This window comes from Rana temporaria, chromosome 2 (assembly GCF_905171775.1).
Source record: "Rana temporaria chromosome 2, aRanTem1.1, whole genome shotgun sequence".
Classification (NCBI taxonomy): Eukaryota; Metazoa; Chordata; class Amphibia; order Anura; family Ranidae; genus Rana; species Rana temporaria.
Window position 1 is genome coordinate 370,777,820 of NC_053490.1, and position 13,765 is coordinate 370,791,584.

General features: G+C 44.0%; 1 protein-coding gene across 1 annotated transcript; it reads right to left on the reverse strand.

Moving 5' to 3' along the window:
• Positions 1 to 1,020: 1,020 nt before the first annotated feature.
• Positions 1,021 to 13,436, reverse strand: CLPS (colipase). The gene is made up of 3 exons (XM_040337767.1): positions 13,318 to 13,436; positions 4,594 to 4,716; positions 1,021 to 1,171 (listed from the first exon to the last, which is right to left on the reverse strand). Exons 1-3 carry the CDS (start codon positions 13,411 to 13,413, stop codon positions 1,046 to 1,048), a joined length of 345 nt encoding a protein of 114 aa, XP_040193701.1. The 5' UTR covers positions 13,414 to 13,436; the 3' UTR covers positions 1,021 to 1,045.
• Between the last annotated feature and the right edge of the window lie 329 nt (positions 13,437 to 13,765).

Genomic DNA, 13,765 nt, shown 5'->3' on the forward strand with positions numbered 1-13,765 from the left:
TTGTCATCCGTCGGCTCAGCGGAGATCTGCGGACTGATCTCCCGCTGAGCCGACGGGAGCAGGCGGACTCCGTAGCGACGGAGTCCGCCAAGTGTGAATGAAGCCTTAGAAGGTAGGTGAACCAACAATGCACTTAAAGGAAGCTATTTAGAAAATAAAAAACAAACCTTTATAACCCCTTTAAAGGGGTTGTAAAAGAAAAATTTTTTTTTCATAATAAGCATCCTTTACCTGCAGACATTCCTCTTTTCACTTCCTCATTGTTCGTTTTTGCTCAGAAGTTGCTCTATTTCTTCTCTGTTCTGTTCACTTCCTGCTTGTCTGATTTTACTGACCAACGTGAAGGAAGGCTTTACTGCGGTGGTCAGTAACGTGCTCACCCCCTCCTGGGAACTACATCTGTGCGGCAGGATGCTCTCTACGTGTTAGAGACCTCAAGGAGGTGTGAATTACTGGGCGTGCCGCAATTCATACTGGGAAATGTAGTTCTTACATGAACGAGCGATGCAAACCAGGAAGTGAATGAGAGAACAGAAACTAGAATGGCGGCGGTGATATAGATGAAGGAATTTAATAGGTATTTACTCGTTTTTTAACAGAATCATTACACTATTCTGTCTATCTACCTTGCAGACATTAATTTTAGGCACATTTTTTTTTCCCTTTACAACTCCTTTAACCTGAAGTTAGAAGCTGACTACCATGTACAGCTGCACCAAATTCTGAGTGCACCAGTTTAAGACCCCTTTCACACTGGAACAAGCCTCTGCTAAGTGCCTGAAATCCACCTCTCTTATTTAAGTGTAACTTTTCACACTGGGGAGGTGTGCTTGCGGGACGTTCCGAAAAGTCCTGCAAGCAGCGTCTTTAAGTGGGGGTTGGTAGCGCTCCCAAAATGCCCTGCCCATTGTTATGAATGGGTAGTGCTTCTGAAGGGCCTGAAATAACTTGGGACGCACCGTAACACAATATATGGGAATCTGATACAATTTTAAAAGCATACAGATGAACACTTGTAGCCCATGTTGGTTGTTGGTTTTTATTTTTATGGATCATTTGGGTCCTTGCAGTATCCAAAGTCTGTGTTGGTGACAACTCCAACAATAGTGTGTTTCACATTACACTTTAGTCCCATTTCACAATTACAGTGATAGTAGACCCCATAGAGATGCTAAAAAAAAGAGAAATAAAAAATTACTGAAAATGAAATGTACATTACAAATAGCTACCTAGTTGGCTATTATACATTTTTGTATGAATATGTTCACTTATGCATGATTTATTTTCATGAAATGTTTAATGAAGTGTTATTTTAATGTAGTATTACATTACATATGTTCTACCAACAGACCTTTAAGGCCTTGTACACACGACCGAACATGTCTGCTGAAACTGGTCCGCGGACCAGTTTCAGCAGACATGTTCGGTCGTGTGTACGGCCGACCGGACAGGTTTCCTGCGGACATTTGTCCACCTGACCGTTTTCGAGCGGACAAATGTTTCTTAGCATGCTAAGAAACATGTCCGCTGGAAGCCTGTCCGTCGGACATGTTGGGTCGTCTGTACAGACTCACCGTACATGTCTGAGCGGCCGCCATCCCTCGCATGCGTCAAATCACTTTGACGCATGCGTGGAAGCTTTGAACTTCCAGGGCCGTGCACGTCGCTGCGTCATCATCGCGGCGACTGCACGGCCACGTCCTCGCGTATCGTGTACGCGGGGATTTCTGTCTGATGGTGTGTACAACCATCAGACAGAAATCTCCGGGCGGACATGTCCGCTCAAAACGGTTCGGCGGACCATTTTGAGCGGACAGTCCGTCAGTCTGTACGAGCCCTAAGAATATTTACATTGTTTATCTATATCGATCCTGAGGGTTAAAGTATATGTAAACCATCACCTTATAAAAAAAAAACATCAAAGACTGCCTATCGCAGATCTACTGCGGCAGGGCGGCTCTATTGCACAAAACTACATACCTGTACATAATTTTGTGTAATAGACAGCGGGGGGGCTCGCCTGCTGATTTGACAGAGGGGGAGCCAATCAGCGGGTCCGGAAGACGCAATGTCCCCCAGGACCTGCAGAGCATTTCCCAGAGAGGCAGAACAGTGATCTGGCTACGTAAACAAGGCAGATCGCCATTCTGACAGGAAAGAACACAGTTATCTTGTGTTCCCCCAGTCTGTCAAATCCCCACACAATTAGAAAGCACTTCCTAGGGACACACTTTACCCTTTAAACGCTCCTGGTGTATACCCCTTCCCTGCCAGTGTCATTAGTATAGTTAACAGTGCATATTTTTAGCACTGATCACTGTAATAATGTCACTGGTTCCCAAAAAAGTGTCAAAAGTGTTAGTTAGGTGTCCGATTTGTCCGCCATGCGTTGATCAAAAACCAGTGCTCCGATTCGGTGTGCAGACACAGGTGCCCCACATGAAGATGTACTCGCCCCTATGAGTTGACAATCTATCGCTAGAGTGGTCACTTACGCTTTGTGAGGATAATGAGACCCCTAGAGACTCCAGACCAGCTATACTCAGACTAGTCCTCCATAGGCAGGGAGAGAGAAGCAACAGAGGGAGGCTCCCATAGTGTAAAACTGTTGGTTTATTTGTAAAAGATTGAAGTTAAAAAATGTATATACTCAAATTTTTAGGTGCCTAAAGCCTGGCACCCGGTGTGATCAGCATGTATGATGCTAGGGATCGCCGGCCAGTCTCGATTATGGACGCCGCTGGTCCACGTGGGGCTCAGTTCCCTGAGATGGTAATTTTGGGGGCAAATATGTGGTCGCGATGATGCTGGGTGCCAGCATTTTTTTTTCACGATCGTGTGTATGCAAGGCAGGCTTGACAAGAATCACGTCGAGAAAAACTTAGTTTTTTCTAGAACATTAAAAACGGTTGTGTGTACGCGGCATAAGTGCCAGTGGCTAAGCCCTTCAGCCTATCAGCACTGAGGTCATTGGTTCAAATCCCAACAAGGGGGCTACCTGCCTGGAGTTTGCATGTTCTCCCTGTGCCTGCATGGGTTTCCTCCCACACTCCAAAGACATGCTTGTAGGTTCATTGACTCCTGACTAAATTGGCCCTAGTATGTGTATGTATGATTCAAAGTTGGGGACCTTAGATGGTAAGCTCTTTGGGGGCAGGGACTGATGTGAATGTACTCTAGATTGTATGTATGTATGTGTGTGTGTGTGTGTGTGTGTGTGAATAAATAAATAGGTAATTTAACCGCTTCCCGACCACATCATGTAGATATACGTCGGCAGAATGGCACGGACAGGCACATCAACGTACCTGTACGTGCCTGCCTAGACAGGGGTCCGATCGGGACCCCCCCCCCGCTACATGCGGCGGTCGGATCCCCTCGGGGAGCGATCCGGGACGACGGCGCGGCTATTCGTTTATAGCCGCTCCGTCGAGATCGCTCCCCGGAGCTGAAGAATGGGGGAGAGCCGTATGTAAACACGGCTTCCCTGTGCTTCACTGTGGCGGCGTATCGTTCGAGCGATCCCTTATATAAGGGAGGCTCGATCGATGACATCAGTCCTACAGCCACACCCCCCTACAGTTGTAAACACACACTAGGTGAACCCTAACTCCTACAGCGCCCCCTGTGGTTAACTCCCAAACTGCAACTGGTTAAGCTATTGGAAGTTAACTACATTCAATTAGAATTGTTCTGCAATGTTGAAGAAGCTTCACAACTTATCCAAAGCACTTCACATTTTTTAATGATTGGCTCATTTCAGAATTTATAGCCATACAGGTAGCATATTCTGTATTGCCTGGATTGATTTGACTGGATACCTGTGTGGCTCTAAATGCTGGGGTATGTTCCAGACTCTCATTAAAGCGGGGGTTCACCCTTAGAGGGCACTTTTTCCCCTTGGATTCCTGCTCGTTTTCTCTAGGGGAATCGGCTATTTGTTTTAAAATATGTGCAGTACTTACCCGTTTACGAGATGCATCCTCTCGTCGCTTCCGGGTATGGGCTTCGGGAATGGGCGTTCCTTCTTGATTGACAGTCTTCCGAGAGGCTTCCGACGGTCGCATCCATCGCGTCACGATTTTCCGAAAGAAGCCGAACGTCGGTGCGCAGGCGCAGTATAGAGCCGCACCGACGTTCGGCTACTTTCGGCTACGAGTGACGCGATGGATGCGACCGTCGGAAGCCTCTCGGAAGAATGTCAATCAAGAAGGAACGCCCGCTCCCGAAGACCCATACCCGGAAGCGACGGAAGAAGATGCAGCTCGAAAACGGGTAAGTACTGCTCATATTTTAATACAAATAGCCGATTCCCCTAGACTGAACGAGCAGGAATCTAAGGGGAGAAAAAAAAAAATTTAACAAATGGGTGAACTCCCGCTTTAAAACTGAAGAAACAGCTTGGATAAGTTATAAAACATCTTCAAAAAACAAGTCCAAGTTAATCCTGATTATATTTATTTAAATTCTTGACTGGACTTTCCATGTATTATTCATATTGTATTATTGTACTTCACTGCATTAAAATAAAAGGATATCTACTAACTACCATAGAGAAATGCACTGAGCATACCACTTATTCCAAATACTCACCCATGGGGAACACTTCTGTGTTTCAGCTGCTAGGGGAGCACACCGTGCCAAGCTCACCCCATCCTTTCTATGGCAGCAGCCACTCTTACACTGAAGGCTTTGCAGGCAAAGCTCTCCCGTGTCCTAAAAGAAAAAAGATATTATCTTTCTATGCTAAAATTACACAGAGATTAATTTACAAAAAGAACCTGCAAAACTGATGGAAGCATTTTGTACTACAAGAGTGTTCTCTAGGGTAAAAGTCAGTGGTGCGATTGTGTACTCAGGAATACTCACAGGTGTGCATGCACCAAACTATATGCTGTAAGTGTGAAAATCTGTACATGAATGTCTAGAATGCTGACAAAAAAATTTGTGTAAAATGTGCATATTACTGTTTCAAGTATTAGGCCAGTAACATTAGCTGTAGATTAAGGCCCAGATTCTCAAAGGGCTTACGACGGCGCAACGCAATGTGCGCCGTCGTAAGTCCTAATCTGGGCCATCGTATCTATGCGACTGATTCTTAGAATCAGTTACGCATAGATGACCATTAGATCCGACAGGCGTAAGGCTCTTACACTGTCGGATCTTAAATGCAATTTTTTTTTTCCCCGCTAGGTGTCGCCTCCGTCGTTTTCCCCGTCGGGTATGCAAATTGGCAAAATACGCGAATTCCCGAACGTACGCGCGGTCGACGCAGTGAAGTTACGACGTTTGCGTTAGATTTGCGACGCGTAAAGTTGCCCCTGCTATATGAGGGGCAACCAATGTTAAGTATGGCAGTCGTTCCCGCGTCGAAATTAAAAAATTTACGTTGTTTGCGTAAGTCGTCCGTGAATGGGGCTGGACGCCATTTACGTTCACGTCGAAACCAATGATGTCCTTGCGACGTCATTTAGCGCAATGCACGTCAGGAAATTTTAGGGACGGCGCATGCGCAATACGTTCGGCGTGGGAACACGCCTAATTTAAATGATCCACGCCCCCTACCCGGCTCATTTGAATTAGGCGGGCTTGTGCCGGGGGATTTAAGCTATGCCGCCGCAACTTTACAGGCAAGTGCTTTGTGAATCAAGCGCTTGCCCGTAAAACTTGCGGCGGTGTAACGTAAATGAGATGCGGCGATCTACGAGAATCTGCCCCTTAGAATACGTTTTTACAGTGACCGTTTTTAGCGTCTTTTTTGTTTGTTTTTTAGCAGAACTATACTCCCACAAAAGCTTATGGCTCAAAAACGCAGATTTTTAAGCTTTTATCTGAGTTAGAGCATTTTTACAGCTGAATAACTCCTCCAAAAACCCACTAGTTCTAGGGGTTTTTTTTCAGCCAGAGAACGCCCCTGACCAAAAACGCTGATAACAGCCTATGTGTGCATGGATAACAATAACGTGATAACGATAACGTGCTGGGAAGTTTACTGGCTACAGAAAAAAATGCCTGAAGCTAACAGCGGCTGTAAAAACCTCCAGTGTGCATGCGGCTTTATACGAAGGAAAACTAGACTTGAACATAAGTACATTGCCAGCTTCAATTCATATTTTGCATAGATGCTTTTACCATGTATGTGTTATTTACCAGACATAAGAAATTAATATTAACCACTTGTAGGCATTGGGTGTGCTACACACACCCACAAAGGTTACCTTTGTACTTTTGGCATGTGTAGTATGCACAGCTCCTTCTCCTCCCCCACAGCCCTCTGAATTTACTGTCAATTTCTGGCTGTCATTTTTACAGTTGGGACTTATTTAATTTATACAGGAGATAGTCTTTCTGCTCCGGTGTAAACTGATGATCACAGAACAGCATCTACAATGTCCAGAAGAGTTATGATGAAGCCACGTAACTGTTTTATTGTGACTTCTTTGGTTCATTTATAGCACAGCAGAACAAGGGGTGACATTTGATTTGTCAGTATGTAAGCAACCTTGCAAGTAAAAATAAATAAACAAACTGGGTTCCTATGTAACCTCTACCTTTAGGCATCCCATAGATTAGTAAGAATTTTGTTCAACAAGCAGGCTGAACAAAAAAACTGACTCAATTTCCTTATCCTAAACACTCGGGGCAGATCCACAGAGCGAGTACGCCGGTGTATCTACTGATACGCCAGTGTACTTTCAAATTACCCGTGTCGTATCTCTGTTTTGAATCCTCAAAACAAGATACGACGGCATCTGGGTTAGATCCGACAGGCGTACGTCTTCGTACGCCTTCGGATCTAAGATGCAATTCTTCGGCGTCCGCTGGGTGGCGTTCAGGTCGTTTTCCGCGTCGAGTATGCAAATTAGCTATTTCCAACGATCCACGAACGTACGAGCGGCCGTCGCATTTTTTTACGGCGTTTCATTTTACATTTTTTTTTTTCGTTTGCGTAAGTCGTCCGTGAATCGGGATGGACGTAATTCACGTCTATGTTAAAAAAAATTACGTCCTTGCAACGTCATTTAGCGCAATGCATGGCGGGAAATTTAGAAAAGGAGCATGCGCAGTTCGTTCGGCGCAGGGACGCGCCGTTACGCCGCTTGAGATGCACTACGCCGCCGTAACTTACAGCGCAAATTCTTTATGGATTCGATTTAAAGCCAGGTAAGGTACGGCGGCGTAGCGTATCTCAGATACGATGCGCCGGGGCAGATCTTTGTGGATCTGCCCCTCGGTGTGGATGAGGAAATCCTCCCCGCTGAGCTATTGTATTCTGAGAGTGGGGAGACTTCCCTGTCGTCAGAATACACTGTTCAGAGTTGCAAGATCTGGCCTGCAATGGTTTTTGAGTGTGGAAAATCCAAGAGGATGGTTGTACAGAAGTCAATCAGTAGATCAACTGTAAAACCTCCCTGTTCTATAATGGATCAAAATAAGTCCCTGCTGAACTGTCAACATTTTTTGATCCATGTAAGGCCGGCTTTAGTTAACCCTAATCGGTCCCAATTAACTAATTTCTGCTGTTCTCTCTCTCTCTACTGCTTCAGATTTTTTTGATTTTTATGTTCTACCACAAATATTTAATTTTTTTTAATCAAATTGTTTTTAATAAGATTTTTGCAAACGTACACGTAAAAAGATCGAGGGATCAAATTTGTACAAAGAAGTATTCAAAATAAACAATATAATTGTTCAAAATATGTATATCCAACACTAAGAATGGTATGCATAAGAACCTCAATCCCTCTTTCTCTCTCCTTTTCCTCCCCTCAAAACAAACAAGAGAATGGAACATAAAAGAAGAAAAGGGAAAACCCCAAAAATTACCAAATAACAGCCTATATATGTCTAGGTACAATAGAAATATAGCAACAATACTTAATAATATTAAGAAATCCTTTAAGGCCTCGTACACACGATGGGATAGCCAAAGGACAACGGTCTGAAGGACAAAGCAGGTTTTTAACCGATGCTTTTGCATACTGACGATCGGTTTTGACCTATGTCCATAGGTTAAATTTTAAAGCAAGTTCTCATTTTTTTAACCTAAGGTTAAATAACCTATGGGGCCTACACACGATCGGTTTGGACTGATGAAAACGGTCCTTCAGACCGTTGTCCTCCTGGCTATCCTATCGTGTGTACGAGGCCTAAGAGTTGATATTCCATGTCTAGTTGGCGTACATCATCCATAACCATGTTACACCAAGCCTGAGGTAACTCTGAGGGAGATGTTGTAGAAAGCCACTTCTGTGCTATAAGTTTTCTGGCAATAAACAGGACTCTAAAGCTTCGTACACACGATCGGATTTTTTTACAGACAAAGCCTCGGACTTTTGTTCGAAGGGCGTTGCCCAGAAATTTGTCTTGCATACAAACGGCACACAATTGTCAGCCAACAAAAACGAACGTACGTAGTTTTTCAGCTCTTGAGCACCAACCTTTGCACACCTACTGCCAATGTCATGTTTGGTGAGCATTGATTCCGAGCATACGTGTTTGTACTTTTGTCCGAGGGACTTGTGTACACATGCTCGGAAAATCAGACAACAGGCCGCTGTCTGTGAAAAATGTTAAAGCCTGCCATCCAACATTAGTCCGCGGAAAATCCAACAAAAATTGTCCGATGGAGCGTACAAACGGTCGGATTTTCTGCCAACAGCCTATCATCACACAATTCCTGTTGGAAAATCAGATTGTGTGTACGAGACTTAAGAATGGCTATGAATGTATGCAGTGTATATAGTTCCTCATCTAGCCAGCCCAGTAAGCAAAGTTTAGGATCTAATTTAACCGCTTCCCGACCGCCGCATGTAGATATACGTCGGCAGAATGGCACGTACAGGCACATTGGCGTACCTGTACGTCCCTGCCTAGACGTGGGTCGGGGGTCCGATCGGGACCCCCCCCCCCGCGACATGCGGCGGTCGGATTCCCTCGGGGAGCGATCCAGGACGACGGCGTGGCTATTCGTTTATAGCCGCTCCGTCGCGATCGCTCCCCAGAGCTGAAGAACGGGGAGAGCCGTATGTAAACACGGCTTCCCCGTGCTTCACTATGGCGCTGCATCGATCGAGTCATCCCTTATATAAGGAGACTCGATCGATGATGTCATTCCTACAGCCACACCCCCCTACAGTTGTAAACACACACTAGGTGAACACTAACTCCTACAGCGCCCCCTGGTGGTTAACTCCCAAACGGCAACTGTCATTTTCACAATAAACAATGCAATTTAAATGCATTTTTTGCTGTGAAAATGACAGTGGTCCCAAAAATGTGTCAAAATTGTCCGCCATAATGTTGCAGTCACGAAAAAAATCGCTGATCGCCGCCATTAGTAGTAAAAAAAATTTTTTTTTTATAAAAATGCAATAAAACTATCCCCTATTTTGTAAACGCTATACATTTTGCGCAAACCAATCGATAAACGCTTATTGCGATTTTTTTTTTACCAAAAATAGGTAGAAGAATACGTATCGGCCTAAACTGAGGGAAAAAAAAATGTATATATGTTTTTGGGGGATATTTATTATAGCAAAAAGTAAAAAATATTGCAAAATTGTCGCTCTATTTTTGTTTATAGCGCAAAAAATAAAAACCGCACAGGTGATCAAATACCACCAAAAGAAAGCTCTATTTGTGGGGAAAAAAGGACGCCAAATTTTGTTTGGGAGCCACGTCGCACGACCGCGCAATTGTCTGTTAAAGCGACGCAGTGCCGAATTGTAAAAACCCCTTGGGTCATGTAGCAGCATATTGGTCCGGTCCTTAAGTGGATAAGAGTAAGATTCCATATCCTATTATTAGAATCAGTTACCTTTGTCCAGTATTGAACCAATTTCGGACACTTCACAGCATATGAAGGAGAGTGCCATTCTCCACTGTACACCTCGGGCAAAGGGGAGAATTTCTTCTGTGCCATGCATATAACTTACTGTATGTAGTGTGCGATAAGTACGGTGGATTACCATTAATATTTAACCATTTTCATCACCAGGCTCAAAGTTTTGCCCCCAATATATTCTCTGCATTAAAGCAGAGCTCCACCCTCCACCTCCACTCCCGCTCGTCGGAACCCTCCCCCCTCCGGTGTCACATTTGACACTTTTCAGGGGGAAGGGGGTGCAGATACCTGTCTAAAGACAGGTATTTGCACCCACTTCCGGCCATACAGTCTGCGGGTAGACTGCGGGCAGGATGTTAGATTCCGCCCCCTCTGTTGTGTTCTGGGAAACACTCGGCTCCCAGAACACAGCAGGAGCCAGTCAGCACAGCGCAGTGCCGTAGGGAACCGGGCAGTGAAGCCGGAGCGCTTCACTTGCTGGTTCCCTCACAGAGGATGGCAGTGGGGGCAGAAGAGTGACGAGCGATTGCTCGTCCTCTGCTGCGGATGGCGCTGGACTCCAGGACAGGTAAGTGTGCTGATATTAAAAGTCAGCAGCTGCAGTATTTGTAGCTGCTGGCTTTTAATATTTTTTTTTCAGGGGGACAAGGTAAAGATCTTTCTGTGCCAAATGATCCCCCTAGCCTCCCACCTTATACTTACCTGAGCCCGGCCTTCATCCAGTGCTGTGCCTGAGAGCAGCCGCTCTCTCCTACCTAACAGGGCAGATTGATAGCAGTGGCAGACATTGGCTCCTGCTGCTGTCAATACAATTCTATAATGAGGGGGATAGCCCCTGCTGTCAGGCACTGCTGTTGATCAAGGTATGAGGGAGTGTCTATAGACACACAGAGCAGCTCGGAATCAAGCCCACACAGGTGCCCCCCTAGGAAGCGGCTTACTAAGGGGCACTCGCTATGGAGGAGGAGCCAATAGCTAGGTGGCAAACCCCAGAATAGGAGGAAGGTAAGTATAGCATGTTTATTTAAAAAATAAAAATCAAGGTTTACAATCAATCAATTTTTTCAGTGACACATTTAAAATAATGCAAAATTGCAAAAAAATGAAAAAAGTCTTTATTTTATTTTCACCTAACTTTGTTATATTTTGTAACAGAAGCAAAATGTCAATATACACAATGGAAAATTTAAAGAATAAAATGTGCCCTTTTTATTGACAGAAATAAAAATAAAATAAAAAAACTACAAAAAAAGTTTTTGTTTTTGTTACTTCACATCTTTTCCCTATAGATTGTACAAAAATAAAATGCATTTTAAGACAATATTGTCAAGAGAAGGCATTGATTGTACTGGAAAAGAACAATATATGTTATCTGAATCATTAGGCCCATAGCTAAAACTAAAAATGACTCTAGTCCATAAGGGGTATACAGGTGCAAAAGCTGAACTGGTTATAAGGAAAAGTCAATTCAAAACTTTTTTTTTTAAGTTTTGGGTACAGTGGGAAGAGATGGAAGTCACATGTAGCTGGGAGACCAACCCTCATTATTTGTTGTGGTAAAAATTGCCACATAGACAAAGTAAGAGGGATTCGAAAATTTGACAACAATAGAGGGTAAAGTTTTTAATTGGGACATTTATTCCAGTGGCAGCTGTTAGGAAGTAAGCTGAAATCTCTACATTTCTTTTGTCTTTGGCAACAGGAACAACAATAAAAACCTGATAAGGGGTCTATGTTTCCCTGTTTGGGTGGCAGATGCCTGATGTAATAAAGGAGGAGGGGGTTATAAAGGTTAGTAAAGCTTTCCAAATGCGAGTGCCCTCAGGGCTGGTGCAAGGATTTTTGACGCCCTAGGTCAGTGATGGCGAACCTTGGCACCCCAGATGTTTTGGAACTACATTTCCCATGATGCTCATGCACTCTTCAGAGTAGCTGAGCATCATGGGAAATGTAGTTCCAAAACATCTGGGGTGCCAAGGTTCGCCATCACTGCCCTAGGTGAAGCCTCATTTTGCCGCCCCCTTGGCTCCATCCCTTACTCCACCCCCTTTTCTCTGTCAATGTAAACCCCACCTTTTTAACGAAGCACCCATCAAATGCAGCCTCACCAGTGCCCATCAAATGCAGCCCACCAGCGCCCAACAAATGCAGCCTCACCAGCACCCAACAAATGCAGCCTCACCAGCGCCCATCAAATGCAGCCTCACCAGCGCCCATCAAATGCAGCCTCACCAGCGCCCATCAAATGCAGCCTCACCAGCGCCCATCAAATGCAGCCTCACCAGCGCCTATCAATGCAGCTTCACCAGCGCCTATCAATGCAGCTTCACCAGCGCCTATCAATGCAGCTTCACCAGCGCCCATCAAGGGCAGCCTCACCAGTGCCCATCAAATGTAGCCTCACCAGCGCCCATCAAATGCAGCCTCACCTGCGCCCATCAAATGCAGCCTCACCAGCTCCCATCAAATGCAGCCTCACCAGCACCCATCAATGCAGCCTCACCAGCGCCCATCAAATGCAGCCCCACCAGCGCCCATCAAGTGCAGTCTCACCAGCCCATCAAATGTAGCCTCACCAGCTCCCATCAAAATGCAGCCTACCAGTGCCCATCAATGAATGTTTGCTTGCTTCCATTCATTCGGGAGTTGGGACCCAGACACAGTCCTCCACCACCGCTGTGCCTCTGACACTATGTGTGATCGGAGCGGCGGCTGATGCTGAGGCTTAATTTGTCATTTTAATTTTAATTGTGTTTTGTGTCCAGCGCTGCCTGGTTAATTTTGATACATTTCTGATATAAGGTTTTTCAGGTTACATCATTAACCCAGCTATTGATGTTTAATTGGTCCTTGAACCAATATTTATGGTAGCAGCTGTAGCCATTCATTTTGGCAATTTTGGAATTCAGCACACCTTGAATTTAATTTATCACTAGTTCAATCCATGAGCGCTTGTATTGTGTGTTAAGTGTGGGAGGTTGACTCATACACAACTTTTTTATCTCTGGTCTAATCAATGTAATAATGTCACTGTTCCCCAAAAAGTGTAATTTGGGATCAGATTTGTCCGCCTTAATGTCGCAGTCCCGATTAAAATCCCAGATCGCCACCATTACTAGTAAAGACAATAAAATATAAAAGTCCATAAAGCTATCTCATAGTTTGCAGACGCATTAACTTTTGCGCAAACCAATCAATATACGCTTATTGCGGTTTTAATTTTTTTACCAAAAACGTAGAAGAAAATGTATCAGCCTAAACTGCTAAATGAATGTGTTTGTTTTTGTTTTTTTGGATATGTGTTATAGCAAAAAGTAAAAACATTACTTTTTATCAAGTTGTTATGGGTAAAGTTACACTTTGAGGTATATTTAAAATCTGCACAGGGATCTTATGGGCTAAAAAAAAATATTATTATTGAAAAATCTCATTAAACACCTATACATATAATTTTCAGATTTTTACCTTACCAGATTAAAAATGAGTCCAGACTGTGCTATTCCAACAGCGAGCAGCAGAGTAAAAGACAGCAACATGATCTTAACCTGATATTGTGCCATTGCCATGAAGTACAAGGCAAAGCCAGTGAGATCTGTCACATAAATATAACTTAGAGAGCTAATGTAATTACCCGTCAGCCAATCATAAAAGCGGTAAACAACAGTGTGTGAATACTACAGGTGTGATTTGAAGAATAAATAACTTCAGATTATCCAGTGCAGAATATATTTATATATTTATTCAGTTGAAAAACATAGCTTAGACCCTGGGGTTCATTTACTAAAGAAATACGGGTTTGTTGGTTACTAAAATAAATGCTAATTTTATAAAGTGAATAGTAGTAAATATGAAATTGTGATTTCGGGCTGACTACCCAAGCTTGTGCATGGGAAAATAAAAACATTAAAAAGATTTTTT

What these genes read in the sequence shown, in the direction of transcription:
- CLPS (XM_040337767.1), bottom strand. Translation starts at nt 13,413, where the DNA reads ATGGCAATGGCACAATATCAGGTTAAGATCATGTTGCTGTCTTTTACT. An exon ending in CTGGACTCATTTTTAATCTG is followed by an intron (nt 4,717 to 13,317) that starts GTAAGGTAAAAA and finishes TTTTTCTTTTAG; the next exon opens with GACACGGGAGAGCTTTGCCT. An exon ending in CACAGAAGTGTTCCCCATGG is followed by an intron (nt 1,172 to 4,593) that starts GTGAGTATTTGG and finishes TCTTTTTTTTAG; the next exon opens with CATCTCTATGGGGTCTACTA.